This window comes from Mustela lutreola, chromosome 11, assembly GCF_030435805.1.
Source record: "Mustela lutreola isolate mMusLut2 chromosome 11, mMusLut2.pri, whole genome shotgun sequence".
Lineage (NCBI taxonomy): Eukaryota > Metazoa > Chordata > Mammalia > Carnivora > Mustelidae > Mustela > Mustela lutreola.
This window is the reverse complement of record NC_081300.1, coordinates 102,057,640-102,073,718: the sequence shown is the minus strand read 5'-3', so window position 1 is coordinate 102,073,718 and position 16,079 is coordinate 102,057,640. Positions and strand designations below refer to the sequence as shown.

The window sequence follows — 16,079 nt, the reverse complement described above, 5'->3', positions numbered from 1 at the left end:
GGATTAGATTCCTATTAGCTTTTGGTCACATCAATTTCCATCAATTTAATGGATACATAATTTTGTTTAATGTGTGTTTGTTTCAAGACACGTTTTTAATCTACACTGTTGGTTCAATAACACTGACCTCATGACCAACAGCTCCACGGTCACAGCTCAGCCCCTGAATCCCTCTGCCTGTCACTCAAACGAAAATGATGGGTTAGCTCTGACCAGACCTCCTAGCTCGGCCAGGGTCATGTGTAAGTGAATTGTAGCTGCCAGGGTAATGCTAATCTGATGGGCCGCTCGGTGCCAGCCGGAGCCTGGACCCTGGAGTGAGGCTGAGTGAAGGGTGGTTCCCACAAACAGACACCTGCTGTCCCCCTGCACCACACCCCTGTGTGAGCCATCAGACACATGTCCTTCCCGATGAGTTTCTGTGTGTTCCTATGGAGTGTGGAAAAAAAAAAAAACGCATCACAGAGAACATGTGTGGCGCGGACACGGTACAGCATTGTTCGACTTTATCAAAGGAGGAAATGCTGTCCTCTGCCACCCCATGGGTCCACCGGAAGACGGATGCTCAGTGGAATAAGCCAGACCCAGACAGACCAGCCCTGCAGGACCTTGCATGTGCCGTCTGAAAGGCTGAGCTCCCAGAAGCACAGAAGTGGGGCCAGGGGTTGGGGGCTGGGCGGGCGGGCGCTGGGGGGACATGTTTCCCCAGAGACGTTCTGGGGACTTGAATTATTCTCACCACACGCACAAAACCGTAACCAGGGAGAAGCACCATAACTTCAGTGACAGGCTCAAGAAGTATCAAATCGTCACATCATGCGTCCTAAGTATCTACAATTTTTATTTGTCAGTTATGCCCCATAAAGCTGAAGAACACAGGTCTTCTTGTGCAGACATCCTGCGGCCGGTTGCTTTGGTGGTAACCACGGCACCGGCACTGGGCCAGAGCTGTGGGCTGGTCCCCGGGAGAAGGAACCCGCCCAGTGCTCAGGTGTCGTCCGTCTGCTGGTGAAGGTACAGGCCGCACGGTCTGCGGTGTGGGGACACCGTCCGTGCGCTCCCCTGGGCCTGTTCTTTCCCGGGGGCTGTGGGTGGCTGGCGGCCCAATGCCTGGAGCTCATGTGTGGCGGGGCTGCCCCACGCGCTGTTTGCCCTCTAAAGGCGCGGGGTCTCAGTGAGCTGTACAGGACCTCACGGAGCCTGTGCAGTGAACCTGCGGGAACCACGGCCCCGGACCATGGTGGACCTTCAGGGCTGCTGGGTCATCGAAACCTTTCAAGGGACGCAGATGAGGGAGGCCAGGCCAGAGTCGTTGGAAATGAAAGCCATTTTGATGACTATTTTTTCTCTGACAGAGGAAGAGCATCCAGTAGCAGCCTTTTTCTGGCCGAAATGTTCTCTGTGAGCTTTGAGCTACTTCTCCCTCTAGCAGAGAGAGGATCAAAGATGTCTCTACCGAGGACGGTGATTTCAGGTCCCTGATGTGCTGCTTCCCCTCAGAGGTGCCGGTGCTCTTTGATAATGCCCAGACCCAAGGTCATGTCCCTGCCCGGGCTGCCAGCTGCGGGGACCCTGCATGAAGACCTGTTCCCCACCCCCACCCCGCCGGGCCTGAAATATGGGTGGGCCCCCACCGTCCCTACGCCCCCAGCCATCAGCCACCGGGATGCCCGCCCCCCAGGAGAGGTGAAGCCGGCAGCCTGGTCCTTCACAATGGAGGTCCCTCGCTGGGGGTGCCCAGGTTTGCTTCTTCCCCAGAGTGTGGATGCAGGGGCATGGCCCAAGGTCTTGCTGCTGGCACTGGGTCCTGGCCACACAGCCCACCTGCCCTGCTCCCAGGGGCTCTGAGGCACACGCCCATCCCCCACATACATACACATGTACACACGCACACACGTACCCCTTACATACACACACATACCCTCACACATGTAAGCGTCCCCACCCCCCACGCACACACATGAACACACACAAGCACCCCTTACACGCATGTGTGCACACACACGCCTCTCCCATGCACACCCCACACATGCACACACATCCACCCCCACACACGTGCACCCCTCACACACATGCACCACACACACGTAGATACATGTGCACATGCACACGTCCTTCGCACACAGGCACACAGGCCACGCACCCCTTCCACACCCCTCTCACACATGCACACTGGCACACTCACCCTCTGTCCCCCTCCCACGAGCACATTCTCATCCTGGCACTACCTCTCCTTTCCTTGACTGGAACCTTCCTGGGGAAGGCAGCTGGTGGCTTGGCCTGCAGACTTGGACTCTCCTGGCCTCCCAACCCCCGATCTTCAGCACACTGTGAACCCGCAACACCTGCAGGGGTAATGGGCTGTGGGCCCAGCAGCCATCACAGGGGGGCATCGGTGAGGGGTGTCCTTGGCTAATGAATGATTTCACACACATATCTGCTAGCTCTGTGGGGCCATGAGAGGTCAGATTGGTGGCCCAAGCCGGGCGGGGGGGATAGGATTGAAGCTGGGGTTCTGGGTATCATTAGCACCCTAATTTGTCTTCAGAATGGGTCCAAGCTGCCAGTGGGTTTCTGGAGGTCAGTTACGGGGTGAGAATGTGGCCGGCACAGCCCCTGGCTGCACTTCATGAGGCCTCCAAGGGGGACCTGCAGGAGGAGAAATTGTTACCACGTGGGAGCTTGACTTCATGCTCTGGGCTCAGGAACATGAAGCAGAGGCCTGAGACACAGCCTCATCGCCGACTGGGTCAATCATAGATGACAGGACACGCTATGTGGAAAACCCCAAAGACTCTGCCCCGAAGCTTCTAGAACTCATCCAGGAATTCAGGAGAGTGTCAGGATGTAAAATCAATGCACAGAAATCCGTTGCTTTTCTATAGAGCAACAGCAAGACAGAAGAAAGAGAAATTAAGGAATCGGTCCCGTTTACAATTGCACCAAAACCCATAAGATACCTAGGAATAAACCTAACCAAAGAGGAAAAGGATTTGTATCCTAAAAACTGTAGAATACTCATGAAAGAAACTGAGGAAGACACAAAGAAACGGGAAAACATTCCATGCTCCTGGATTGGAGGAACAAATTGTGAAAATGTCTATGCTACCTAAAGCAATCTACACATTTAATGCAATCCCTATCAAAATCCCATCAACCTTTTTCACAGAACTGGAACAAATAATCCCAAAATTTGTATGGAAGCAGAAAAGACCCCAAATAGCCAGAGGAGTATTGAAAAAGAAAACCAAAGTCGGCGGCATCACAATTCCAGACTTCAAGCTCTACTACAAAGCTGTCCTCATCAAGCCAGCATGGTCCTGGCGCAAAAACAGACACATAGATCCATGGAGCCGAATAGAGAGCCCAGAAATGGACCCTCAGCTCTATGGTCAACTAATCTTTGACAAAGCAGGAAAGAATGTCCAATGGAAAAAAGACAGTCTCTTCAATAAATGGTGCTGGGGAAATATGGACAGAAGAATGAAACTCGACCATTCTCTTACAGCACACACAAAGATAAACTCTAAATGGATGAAAGACCTCCATGTGAGACAGGAATCCATCAAAATACTAGAGGAGAACACGGCAGCAACCTCTGTGACCTCAGCTTCAGGAAGTTCTTGCTAGACACGTGTCTCAAGACAAGGGAAACAAACGCAAAAATGAATTATTAGGGTTTCACCAATATAAAAAGCTTCTGCACAGCAAAGGAAAAAGTCGACAAAACCAAAAGACAACCGACAGAATGGGAGAAGATATTTACATATGATATTACATATTTATGTATCAGATAAAGGGCTAGTATCCAAAATCTATATGTAACTTATCAAACTCAACACCCCAAAACAAATAATCCAGTCAAGAAATGGGCAGAAGACACGAACAGACATTTCTCCAAAGAAGATATACAGATGGCCAACAGACACATGAAACAATGTTCAATGTCATTAGCCATCAGGGTATTTCAAATAAAAACCGCAGTGAGATCCCAGCTCACACCAGTCAGAATGGCTAAAATCAACAAGTCAGGAAACGACAGATGCTGGCGAGGATGTGGAGAAAGAGGAACCCTCCTGCACTGTTGGCGGGAATGCACGCTGGTGCAACCACTCTGGAAAACAGCATGAAGTTTCCTCAAAAAGTTGAAAATAGAGCTGCCCTATGACCCAGCAGTCGCACTACTGGGTATTTACCCTAAAGATACAAACGTAGTGATCCGAAAGGGCACATGTACCCCAATATTTAGAGCAGCAATGTCTGCAACAGTTAAACTATGGAAAGGGCCCAGATGTTCATCAACAGGAGAATGGATAAAAATGTTTTACACACACACACACACACACACACACACACACACATATGCACGCACAGGAATACTATGCAGCCATCAAAAATTGAAATCTCGCCATTTGCAACAATGTGGATGGAACTAGAGGGTATTATGCTGAGCGAAGTAAGTCAGAGAAAGAAAATTATCATATGATCTCATTGATATGAGGAATTTAAGAATCAAAACAGAGGATTATAAGGGAAGGGAGAGAAAAATAAGAAAAAATCAGAGAGGGAGACAAACCATAAGATGCTCCTAACTCTAGGAAACAAACTGAGGGTTGCTGGAGGGGAGGTGGCTGTGGGGACGGGGTAACTGGGTGCTGGGCATGAAGGAGGGCACGTGATATAATGATCACTGGGTGTTATATAAGACTGATGAATCACTGACCTCTACTCTGAAACTAATAATACACTATATGTTAATTGAATTTAAGTTAAAAGAGGAAATTAAAAAAAATAAATTTGTAACAAAGCGTCCAAAAATAATGACTGTGTCTACATCAAGATTCATTGCAGTCATTGCTTGCTTTAGGGTTCCCTGCTGTGTGATGGTTGCATTAAATTTTGGTTTAACAATGATCATGTATTGCTACTCTGGGTAGCCTGGTATCTGGGGGTTGGGGTGAATTTGGAGTAAAATCCTGACCATCTGGAGGGACGCTGTGTGGTCATGAGTGCTTGTCTCCAAAGCACATGGTAGAATTTCACTTCCTAGCCCCACTGTTGGTGTTGAGGAGGCTCATGTGACATCTCTCTGGGCTAGAAGTCATGAAAGGAAATAGCAGGTATCGCATCTAGGCTGGGCACTTAATGGTCGGTACGAGGGCTGCATAGGCTCTCCTCCCTCTTTGGCAGAGCCTTGGGGATGCTGGAGCTACTCTCTGAAGGTTGGTCCCAGAGCGACTAGAGGGGATATGGCGCATGGGTGAGAAGTGGCCTCACATTGTTCAAGGGCCTGAGACTTGAGGATCGCTTGTCACTGCAGCAGAACCTGACCTATCCTCGCCGATGTGCTAGACAGTGAACACGGCATGCCTCATGCATGGGCTGAACTGGGAAAAAGAAATGCCTTGCTTTCCATGAGGCAGGAGGGAACTGCTTTAGGTTCCGCCAATTTTCAGCTTATGGTCCAGTTTGGGGCCCAATTTGCAGCCCAGCTCAGAGGACATTCCGTTCAGACCTGCGTGTGGTCTCAAGGCCAGACTCCCAGGGCAGTAGGACCTCTTTAACATCAGAGACCCTGGCATTTCGCTGAACTGGTGTCTCTTTACATTCCACTACCCCATCTTCCCGTCCCCTGCACCAGCACGGCAACTCTCCCAGGACCCGTCGATGCCTTCACATGGGACACTGGCAATACCAGGAGACCTTGTCCTACACCCACAAAGCAGCACTCTGGACCTCGGACATGCCTGGGGCTCCTGAAGGGCTGGCTGTCTGCCTGAGGTCCCTGAGAGGCAGGGCTTTGTGGTGGTGGGAGGGGTGCGTGTACCACGAGCAGGTGTGTGTACTCAGACACTGGTGCCCCCCAGTGGGTCTGCCTCTCCTTCCATGGACACTGCCTCCTCCCATAGGATTGTGGCACACCTCATGGCAAGCATCAGTGTGGTTGACAACCCAATACCGGCTTGCTGTACTACCAGACTCATTCCCTCTCCGCAGGGTCTCCCACATTATCTTTTTTATTTTTAAAGATTTTATTTATTTATTTATTTGACAGATCACAAGTAGCAGGCAGAGAGGCAGGCAGAGAGAGGGGGAAGCAGGCTCCCCGCTGAGCAGAGAGCCTGATGTGGGGCTCAATCCCGGGACCCTGGGATCATGACCTGAGCCGAAGGCAGAAACTTTTACCCACTGAGCCCCCCAGGCGCCCCGGGACCCCACATTTTCAAAGTGCTTGTATCTGGAATGAAATATTTAGCCGAACATCGATGCAGAGTTTGGATGTATTGTTTCCTGCTAAATTTCAGGATGCAGTACAGTGTATTTACATGAGTGAAATAATGTTTTCTCCTGCAAAACCACTTTAAAATCACTTTCAATAAACATATAATGAAAAGTGCTTGATTTTTTTCTTGAGCGACAGTAGCTAATAAATTGGATTCTGGAGCCAAATTGTCTGGGCTGGAATCCCAGATCCATGCTTTGCCATCAGCATGACCTTGGGCATGGCATTGGTCCCCTTGGTGACTCAGTTTCCACTTTTGTAGAATTAGAGGATACCAGGTTACATGGGAATGTGACTGCTGTCAGTCTCAGTGTGTTAACTGCCATGAGGGACCCAGAACGGTGCCTGGTACCTCTTACCACTGTGTGAGTGTGAGCTTTCCGTATTATTATTCTCAAAGCTATCCTTGTAAAATTGGGAAGCATCTTACCACCTGGCATTTTATAAACAGAAAAAAATATGGCATTTCCTCAGAAGGGACATGGGATTGGCTCTTTTTCAAAAACAGACCCGTGTTCATGAAACTAGCTGCATCGTAAGACTCTCCTGATAATTAAAAACAGAATTCCCAGGCTCCTCTCGGAACAAGTGCCTTACACGGTAAACACTCTGGAGACAGCTGGCCCCGAGGCCCAGCAGCTGGTTCCTTCCTGCTGGTGGTCGGTCCTCTGACTTTCTTGAGACAAATGTCCTGAGAAAGAAGAGACAGCACGGATGAGGACGAGGAGAAATGGGTATCGCCGCTCTCACCAGAATCCACCAGGAGGCACAAATGTCCACGCTGGGCAGGCCGGCCTGCCTGAGGTCACGCATGGATGTTAGAGAAGACAGGAGGGGTCAAGAGTCCGAAGACCCTAACATGCCCTGACACACAGCTACAAGACAGACACCCGTACAAGTGCACACACGGACACACAGACACAGGCGCACAGGCTTACATAGCCAGAGCTGCCCGAAGCCCAAGGTCCTTGTACTCACCCCTGTACACTGGGGACCCAGCACCGGAAGGCAGCCAGAAGCAGACAGACAGGAAGCCCTGCCTGGGGGTGCTCACCGGCCCGCTCTGTGGGATTTGTGCAGGTCTTTCCCCCCTCATGGCCCAGCTGCCTCATCTGTAAAAGCCTGCGAGGGGCTGGATCCCCAGGAAGGGAGGTGGGGCGTGGGGGACGGCCAGGTTTGCTCTCCCCTGAGCACGGGAGAACCTGACGCCCAGTGGTCTGAACCTTCTTTCTAGCCCAGTAGGGTGTCAGGGACAGCCTGGTGGGGCTTCTAGGTCCCCCTGAATCCCAGGCTCCCCGTCCACCCGCCCTTGAACTCAGCTTTTCCCCCCTTTCAGCTCCTCGACAGGTATCGGGGGGGACTGCAGGGCTGGGGGTAAGGGGTACGGGGTTGGGACTGGGGGGTGGAGGTCGGGGGGAAGGAAGCGGGGAGTTGACTCCGTTTGGCCTAGGTGAACCGGGAGACCGCGGAGGTGACTCTGACCCTGCTGCCCGCCCTCCTCCCCACAAAGGCGACCCCACCCCAGGCCCATTCACACAGACAAGGCGGCCTTGACCAGGCACTGCCCTAGGCCTCACTTCCTGGGGTTAAGGTTCGGGTTTATTTGGGGAAAAGGGGCCTGGGAAGGAGGGTCCGCGCAGCATCCCCCACCCCCACGGCTTCCGCCCTGATGCCCTTGGTCCGGGTCTCCAGAGCGCGTAGCCCCGCCCCGCCCCTCCCCTCCCGCCACGCGGGCGGGCTCGGGGCAGCCGGAGCTCGCCCCGGACTCTGCGCCCCCGGCGAGGGGGCCGAGGGCGGTCCCGACAGGGGCGGTCCCGGCGGGGGGCGGGCGCGGAGGCCCCGCGTGCATGCTGATGAGCTGGGCGGCCGCGTCACTCCGCACCGGCGCCGTGGCTGCGGGGCGGGCAGGAGCCGCACGGCAGCCGGAGCGCCCGCCGGTGCGCGCCTCCCTCTCCGCTCCCGCCCGCAGGCCCGCCCGCCGCCCCCCGGGACGGGGCCGCGCCCCTCTGCGGAGGATGCCGGCTGCCCCCTGCGCGCGGCCCCGGGCAGCCCCTGCGCGCGGGGACCCCGGGCGGCGGCGGCCGGGAGCGCCGAGCGGGCGCGGGTGGTGCTGAAGGGACAGCTCCCGGCGCGGGCGGAGCGCGCAGACCCCGGCCCGAGCCCCCCAGGCCGCAGCCCCCGCGCCCCGGCCGCAGCCCCCCGGCCGCAGCCCGGTGCCCGCAGCCCGGTGCCCGCAGCCCCCGGGCCCCACCCCCGCCCGCGCCCTTCCCCCACCCCGCCCGCAGCCTCCGCCGCCCCCGCCGCCCCGCGGTCAGCCGGGCTGGCTCATGGTCCCCGAAGCGGCGGGCCGGGCGGAGGCTGCTGCGGCCGCTGGGCCCACGGGGATGCCCCGAGGGTGAGGCAGCCCCCCGCTTCCAGCCGCGTTCATGGCGGTGGCCAGGAAGATCAAAACTTTGCTGACGGTCAACATCGTGGTGTTCGTGGGCATCATCCTCTTCTCCGTGTACTGCCGCCTGCAGGACCGCTCGGAGGGGCTGGTGCAGATCGTGCGCAGCGCCGACCGCCGGGTGCGGAGCCGGCACGCCAAGGTGGGCGCGCTGGTGGACCGCGAAGCCATCCTGCAGCGCCTGGACCACCTGGAGGAGGTGGTCTACAACCAGCTGAATGGTGAGCCGAGGCAGCGTCCCGCTGGGAACAAAGGGGCTGGACGGGGCGGGGGGGGGGGGGGGACTGGCACACGGCGCGGAGGATGCCGCCGTGTGTTCCAGCCACTGAAACCCTCGCTGACCCCAGGGCCTAATGGCCAGCAGGGGCTAGGATCAAACTCCTTCCGTGTGACTTTGGGTGGAGACTGGGTAGGAGGCAGATAAGGAAGAGAAGGGGTCCCTTTAGCAGAGAGCGTTGGCTGGATGGCCACTCATTCGTTCACTCCCCCAGTGGACCCTTGAGAACCAACCCCTCAACCACACATGCAATGTCTCCAACTTATTCCCTGAGAGAACTTGAAAGAACTTCTCAAGAGGGTCTAGGACTTGCTTTAAGAGCAGGCAGTGCCCGGGTCCAAGAGTGAGGGGGCACGTTCGGCTTTCCTAGAAGCTGTGGGAGAGGAGGTCTTCGCCTGGAGCCTCTCCTCTCCCTCCTGGAGGATGTGGAGCCTGGAGGAGGGCAGGGATGCCCTCGGAGATTGCTGTTGTGGTGTCTTGAATGCTGGTGGGGAAAGATGCCTCCCTGGGACCCCTGGGCCTGTTCCACCTCCTATCCTGGGGAGGTGCAGGACTTCCTCCAGAAAGTGTTGCTGTGGGGCAAGCACGAGGCCAGGGGCTGGTGACTCCTGGACAGAGAGAGTCAGGGGTCCAGCAGGGGCTTGGCCAGTGTTCACTCCCTAGAGGGACGCTGGGCTGTGATGCATGGAAGGCCCACAGCCCTCGGAGCTCCCGCAGCAAGCCCAGCTCCTGGGATGGGCTCCTTACTTCTTCCCCAGAGGTGTGGGCCCCTTGCAAGGGTCCACGTCAGTGTAACTGAGGGTCAGGCTGGGTCAGGCTGGGAGGAACGGGTATTTTTCCACTTTGGTATGCAGCAGACGGAATAAAGTCCCTGCCACTTCCTGGGCTCTCTCTGTGCTGAGGTACAAGGAGGAAGGAGAAAAGTTCGTGTGTTTACCTCATTAGTGGGCTTTTTCCTTCTGTTCTGTGCTATTCTGGTTTCTGCACCGGCAGCCCCAGCAAAGCTCGTCGGAAGCGTGGGTAACAGGCTCTGGGCGGGGGTGCCTGGGAGCTGGACTGCACCAGTGGGGGGTCTGCGTGCTTCCTGCCGGATGGGGGTCTTCTTGAGGCTTCCTGTGGGAGGAAGCAGCAGCCCGAGACCCAGGGGCTTGGGGACACAGTGGAGGAGGGCACTGTCCACATGCAGCCGACTGCCTGTCTGGGAGGGAGCAGAGCGTCCTCTGAGTCCTGGGCTCCCTCCCGCTCCCAACCCCAGCCCCTGGCTCCTGGTTCTCCTCCAGACGTGACTTCCCCTTTGGTGAGTGAGCTCTGTGGCTTTTCTGATCTCTCCTGTGCAGCCGAAGCCACGAGGGGAGAAAAGTTTGGCCCGACTGCCACTTGGCTGCTGTGGCGGGGTGACGGATCTCTGGAAGCCGTGCGGCCCGCTGACAGCACCTAGCTTTACTGAAGTGTATTTGCCAGGGTGTTATGGTCTGTTTTATGGGGAGAACCGGAGGATTATATAAAAACATTGGCAGCATACTGGGTTGTGTAACATCCTGACGCCCAGCTCAGCGCTGCGAGCGGCTCCCCGCCTCGCCCTTCAAGGTGAGAGGAAGCCAGCTCCGCGTGGCGCAGCCCGGGGCCTCGGACACATGGTCCTGACAGTAGCAGGATGTCGCCAAGGGTTTCGGAAGAGACCCTTGCCCACCCAGCCTCTCCCCTCTCTCTTTCCTTCACCCACCTCTCTCTCCAAGTGTGTCCCCGTCTCTCTGCCCCGTCCCTCTGTCTGTCTCTCTCTGACTCTCGTAGTATGTGCCTATCTGTCTCTGTGTCTTGGTCTGTCTTTCTCTCTCCCTCCTCCTCTTGCCCGCTCCTCTCTAATGAGGGTGCTGCTCCCCACTTCTAGGCCATGTACCCAACACAATGTCCCCCCCAGGAGTCACTCGGTATCTGTTCTTGGAGACAGGGAGAGCCAGTCTCTCCTGCATCTGGGGTTGGTCCCTAAGGAGAGCCAGTGCAGGAATGAGTGGACATTTGCCCACAAGGGGCCCTTTGAAAGCAGGGCTTAGCCCCCCAGCCCCGTGCTGGCTCCCGTGTGATGGGTACTGCGGGCAGCCGCGCTTCCTGTGACCGCCTGTCCCACTTAGAAATGACCCCTGGGAGTCTCCACCGAGTGTGGGAAAGAGGGAAGACATCCAAACCAAGTGAACGTCACTTCTGTTTCCTCAGCCTTGAGTGCTTCCTGGAAACGTCTCTCCTGGCTCACGGGAGCTGGGGGGAAGGCGAGGTGTCTGGAAGCAGGAGGCTCTCCCCATGCCCTTTCTTCTCTGCGATGTCTGAATGCCCTAACAAAGACCTGGCGACCGGGGTGTGCCCAGCCAGGGTCTGGGTGGAAATCATCCACCCCAGGACTGGGGAGAAAATCATCTTTCAGGAAATGTGATGCAGTCACATCTTGTGTGTACATGAGACGTTGGCTTCTAAATTCAGCGCTCAAGGCAAGAAAAAAAAATGTTTATACCCAAAACTCATCCTTCTGGATATGTTCGTCGCACATGAAGTACAGCTTCCACGGTCGTGTGTGCGTGGCTGGTGCGGGGCGTCTCGTGATTGCGGATTTGAGAGCCTCCAGCCCATGAGGGCATCGGGGAGGGCATGTCCTCATTTGGCTGCCTGGCCAGCAAGCCGTCTGTCCTTAGGAGTGCAGCCGTCCCGGGGGCGGGGCGGGCAGGGGAGAACCCACGCTCACTTCTCTTTCGCAGGTGAGCTGCCACCAAGCAAAGTGTGTGGCCCCATGTCTCTGCCGTTGTGGTCATGGGCGTTACAGGGTGCGAGCGTCACTGGCTAACAGGCCTCCTGCCCAGCCAGGACGCGGCCTCCTCTCTGTGGGGGAGAAGGTGCCCGTCACTTGGCCGCCTCCTCGTTTCGTGCCTCCTGACACGTTCTTCTGACCTTTAGGGGGCGTGGGTCTGACCCGTGTGGACCCTGGAGGGTGAGCTGTCCGTCATGGGTGGCTGGCCTCTGTAGACGGAGGTACTTTCTATGATTCAGTTCACCCCCACTATCTCGACCCAGCCCTGCCCAAGCCTGTGCAGCTGGAGGGCAAGACCCAGGTCTGGTGTGCAGACAGACAAGCCTAGAGCCTGCGGGAGAGCGAGGCTTGCCCGAAGTCAGCGGTGGCCGCGGCAGAGGGCAGCACTTATGTTAAAATGATCTGCGTCTCTACTTCGTCCCGCGGTCAAGTTAAAACAACAGAGGGTCCAGTGGGTCTCAGGCCTCCAGGGTGTGGGCAGCCCTCACTGCCAGCCACTCGTCCTCCTCTGGGAAAGAGATGATTCTGACTCTGCTTCCCCTCGAGTTTCCGAAAGCCGCGTGTGACTGACGCTGTCTTCACCCTATTTGTGCGCGACGCCTGCCTGGAACTCATCTGAGGGTTTGCCTGCTCGTGTGCACCTCTAACCCCGGGGTCCCTGGCCGGACCCTGCGTATTCTCGGTGCTCTGTAAATATTTGTCGAATGAGCGAGTGAGCAGATCTTTCTCTGAATAATTCGCTGCTGTGCTAGTGAATTTATTTAAAAAGCTACAAATCAGCCCCACACCCACAAGCCGGCGGTGACCAGAATGAGGAAGACAAGACGTGGGCTCAGGTCCAGTCCAGCTGGGCCGTGCTGTTGCCCCGGGGCTCCGAGCCCAGTGCCATGCTCCGGTGAAAGGCCTGTGTAGGGAGATATTAGCAGAAACCCAGACTCTGTCCTTGCAGAGATCGGGAGATTGAGACAGACCGCAGAGGGGAATAAGTCTCATGGTGACAGTCAGTGTCACTCAACTCTGTGTCCTTCTTTGGCAAAAATCCTGTCCGGCGTGTGGCCCCTGCCTGGGCTGTGGCTCTGCCCTGGGAAGCCTGGTCTGTGGCGGACCATCTGAGCAGCCCCCTGTCCCTGGAGGACAGGGGTGGCCGGGTGTTAAGGGGCGCGTGTCTGTGGCTGCAGGGTCCCCGATTTCTGACCAGGAGGCCAAAATCCTACCAACGCTCTGAGCATGCTGTTTTGATAATGAAACCCTCGCTGAGCTGCAGAGGCGAGGCAGAGACGGTGGACTGAGACGGCGGACTCTGACCCAGCATTGGCCTTGTGCGTCGGGCCGCAGAGGAGCCACGTGTAGGTGTCCCGTGTCTCCTGCTGTGCTGTGTGCCTCACCGACTGGCCACGCCACGGCTGGGAAGCGGAAGTAGGGAGCCTGTCTGGAGACCCTCCACGCTGCGGTGAACCATGCGTCGCGGGCGGAGGTCTCGGCCCGCCACAGCCCTGACTGAGGAACAGAAGCTGTGTGAGGACCACAAGGGGGTCTCACGCCCCCGGCGCATTCTGTTTGCATCCTCCAGTGATGAGTAAATCAGGCCCTGAGAGCCTACAGAAGACAGTCTTGGGGGGTCTGAGGACACCCAAGGGTTCCTGGAGCTGCCAGGAGTGTGCGGGCAGGCACCCTCACCGCCACCGGCTGCCTGCCCGCACACTGTCCCCTGGGAGCCCCGCGTGCAGAAAAGGTGCTGGTTTCTGGAGGGAGGTTCCGGGCTTTTCTGTGCACAGAAGCAGGTCCTCATGGGAAATGCTCCAAGATAATCCCCGGGTTAGGGAGTGTGCATTCCGCCGGAAAGCTTTCCCGTTCGCTGCATTTCAATCCCACCGACGGCTTCCCGCTGGGTCCAGGGGCCTCTCGAGCTTGAGCTCCTGGTCCTCATCTTCCCGAGCCCTGGGAGCTGCACTGCTCTGCACACTGGCCGTGGCTGGCTGTGGCCGGAGAGATGGCGCGGTGTGTCTGCGAGGCCTGGGGGGTCCTGGCTGGTCTGGCTTCACCGTGGTGGCGGCAGGAACTCGGCAGGCCCTTTGTCCCCAGGTCTGCGTCCCTCATGCCCCTTGTGTCCCTCCTGTTCTGCCACTGTTGAGTTCCTACGGCGAGTGAGAAACTGGGGCATCTGCCCAGAGCCAGGCCTCCCGCCGACACCAGGGCAGGGCCGCCTGCCGTTTGGTGGGACCTGTCCTTTCTGTCCCCCTCCGGCTGCCCCGTGCATCGCCTGCCGGCCCCATCCAGCCACAGATGAGGCAGGGAGGCCCAGGCCACTTCCTGGGCTCAGGGCTCTGCTCTGGCAGACCGGGGCCCTTGTGTTTGGGAGCAGCAGGCGGCAAGATGCTCCAGCCCGTGATAAACACCTCTCCTGGCTCTCGGGGTAGGAGGCGGACCCCCCAGCCCTGGCTCTGTGTGCAGACGTGTGCCTGCAAATCCGCAGCCACACTTCTAGGAATAATTCATGCCGGCGGTGACCCCAGGCTCGGAGGAGCGGACTAAGTGATTGCATTTACAATTCAGCTCCGCAATCTGCATATTTCAAAGGCTCTACTTTCTGAAAGGACAGTTTATCCTTTGTTGCCTGAAACACGACGAAAATAAGTTCTTAGATGTTTCCCTATCCGGTGTCCCGCAGAGGCATCCTCGGCTGGGATCCACGTCTTAGGACCACAGTTCTCTCCCCTGCCAAAGGGCCCAGTGGGCTCCCAGCGGCCCCGCCTCCCGGGCCCACCTGCCTGGTCCTCGGGGTCAGGTCCGTCCTGACTCGCTCCTGCCACCGTGGGTGTGGGCTCCCAGAGGCCTCAGCAGTCGGCGTGTTATTCCTCAGTGAATAAGCAAAGTGCTTTCCTTCCTTGAAATGCTGTCCCAGGGCCCGGCACTGTGCCAGGGAAACCGCGTGGTGTGCGAGGCGTCAGGCCAGCGGTGGGTCCTCACGGGGCTGCACCTGTGAGGTCCCGGTTAGAAGTGGGGCCCGGCTGCGGGGCCCGACTGGGTGAGGGGTGGGGGGACGCGCGGGGGTCGGCAGGGACACGGGAGGGGGGCACGTGGTTGAAGCAGGACAGGGGGCGTGTGCTAGAAAGTGGGGAATGGGGGATGCTGAGCACAGAGGACACGGGGTGGGGGCTGCAGTGGTGGGACGTGGGACACAGGCGTGGGAGCGTGTGGCAGAAGGCGGAGACACGGGGGTGCCGAGCACAGGGGGCGAGTGTGTGGGTGAGGCCTTGGCCGTGCGGGTGGCTGCCTGGCCTGGCCACGATGCCGGGGATGTCCAGAGGGGCTGTGGGCACGACCAGTTTGTGACCTGCCAGGTGTATCGGAGGAGGGGACGAGGGCAAGCAGGTCGAGGCCTCCCCAGACCGCCGTGATCTTCGACGCCTGCTGCGTCCTGCTGCTCCTGAGAAGACGGGGCATTCGCAGACGTGTTTCTGCAGGACGGCGGTCCAGGAGTTGGGGGCTGGAGAGTCGCCGAGCGGCACCGTCCTTCAGGCAGTGAGGGCCGCTTCCACGCTGTGGACGAAGGCAGGCCAGGTCCTCTGAAGCCCTGCGAGGGCCCTGGGGTGGCAGAGGGGACGCTGCCCAGCGGCCCCCACCGTGGCATTGGCCTGAGAGCGACGCACAAGTGGACAGCGTTGACCTGACCGGCTCCAGAGGGTGGGGCACCGGTCACACGCAGCAGGCCCCTGGGCGTTCGGTGGTCAGCGGACGGGGGTGCCACGTGTCCACAGCACCCAGCCCGGGCCCGGCACCTGGGCAGCATGAGCCGAAACCCAACTGTGTGTTGTGTAAACACAAATCATGTCTTTCACAGTGTTAAATACATCTTTAGAGTGTTCCTGGGAAGATCATAAGGTTTTTGCCCAAGATGTACAAAAGGGTCAGGCACATGCATGTCCCCAGGTCCCCTGAGGCGGTGGTGCCGGGGCCCCCAGGGTGGCTCGCCTCTGGCCCCAGCCTCGCAGAGGCCTTCACTGTGGCTTCTGCTGAGGTCCCCCGGGCAATCTCTGAGCTGATCCCTCCAGTGTGTTCCAGGCCGAACCAGAGGCAGCAACACTGCGAGGCGACGTGCCACGTGGACCTCCCCCTCGTAGTTCCCGCGTCCGGTGAGGAGGCACGGGAGGCAGAAACACAGGCAGATTTCCTCTCCTCTTGCTGTGACCAGTGAGCACGGATGTGGTGGCTCAACACGGCATGTACAAATTTTCTCGATTCCGGCGGTCGCAATCCACCACGGTTCTCCCTGCACCAA

The 16,079-nt window shown here is 57.6% G+C and overlaps 1 protein-coding gene across 2 annotated transcripts in view; it reads left to right on the top strand.

Annotated features, from left to right (window-relative positions):
* Positions 1 to 8,568: 8,568 nt before the first annotated feature.
* GALNT9 (polypeptide N-acetylgalactosaminyltransferase 9) overlaps positions 8,569 to 16,079 on the top strand; it is a 70,998-nt gene continuing 63,487 nt past the window's right edge. Inside the window, exon 1 of one of the 2 annotated variants that reach the window (XM_059139977.1) lies at positions 8,569 to 8,950. In XM_059139977.1, coding sequence (XP_058995960.1) covers positions 8,710 to 8,950 — 241 coding nt within the window. In that variant the 5' untranslated portion in view covers positions 8,569 to 8,709. The remainder of the gene's footprint in view (positions 8,951 to 16,079) is intronic. The other variant, XM_059139980.1, reaches the window with a different exon arrangement.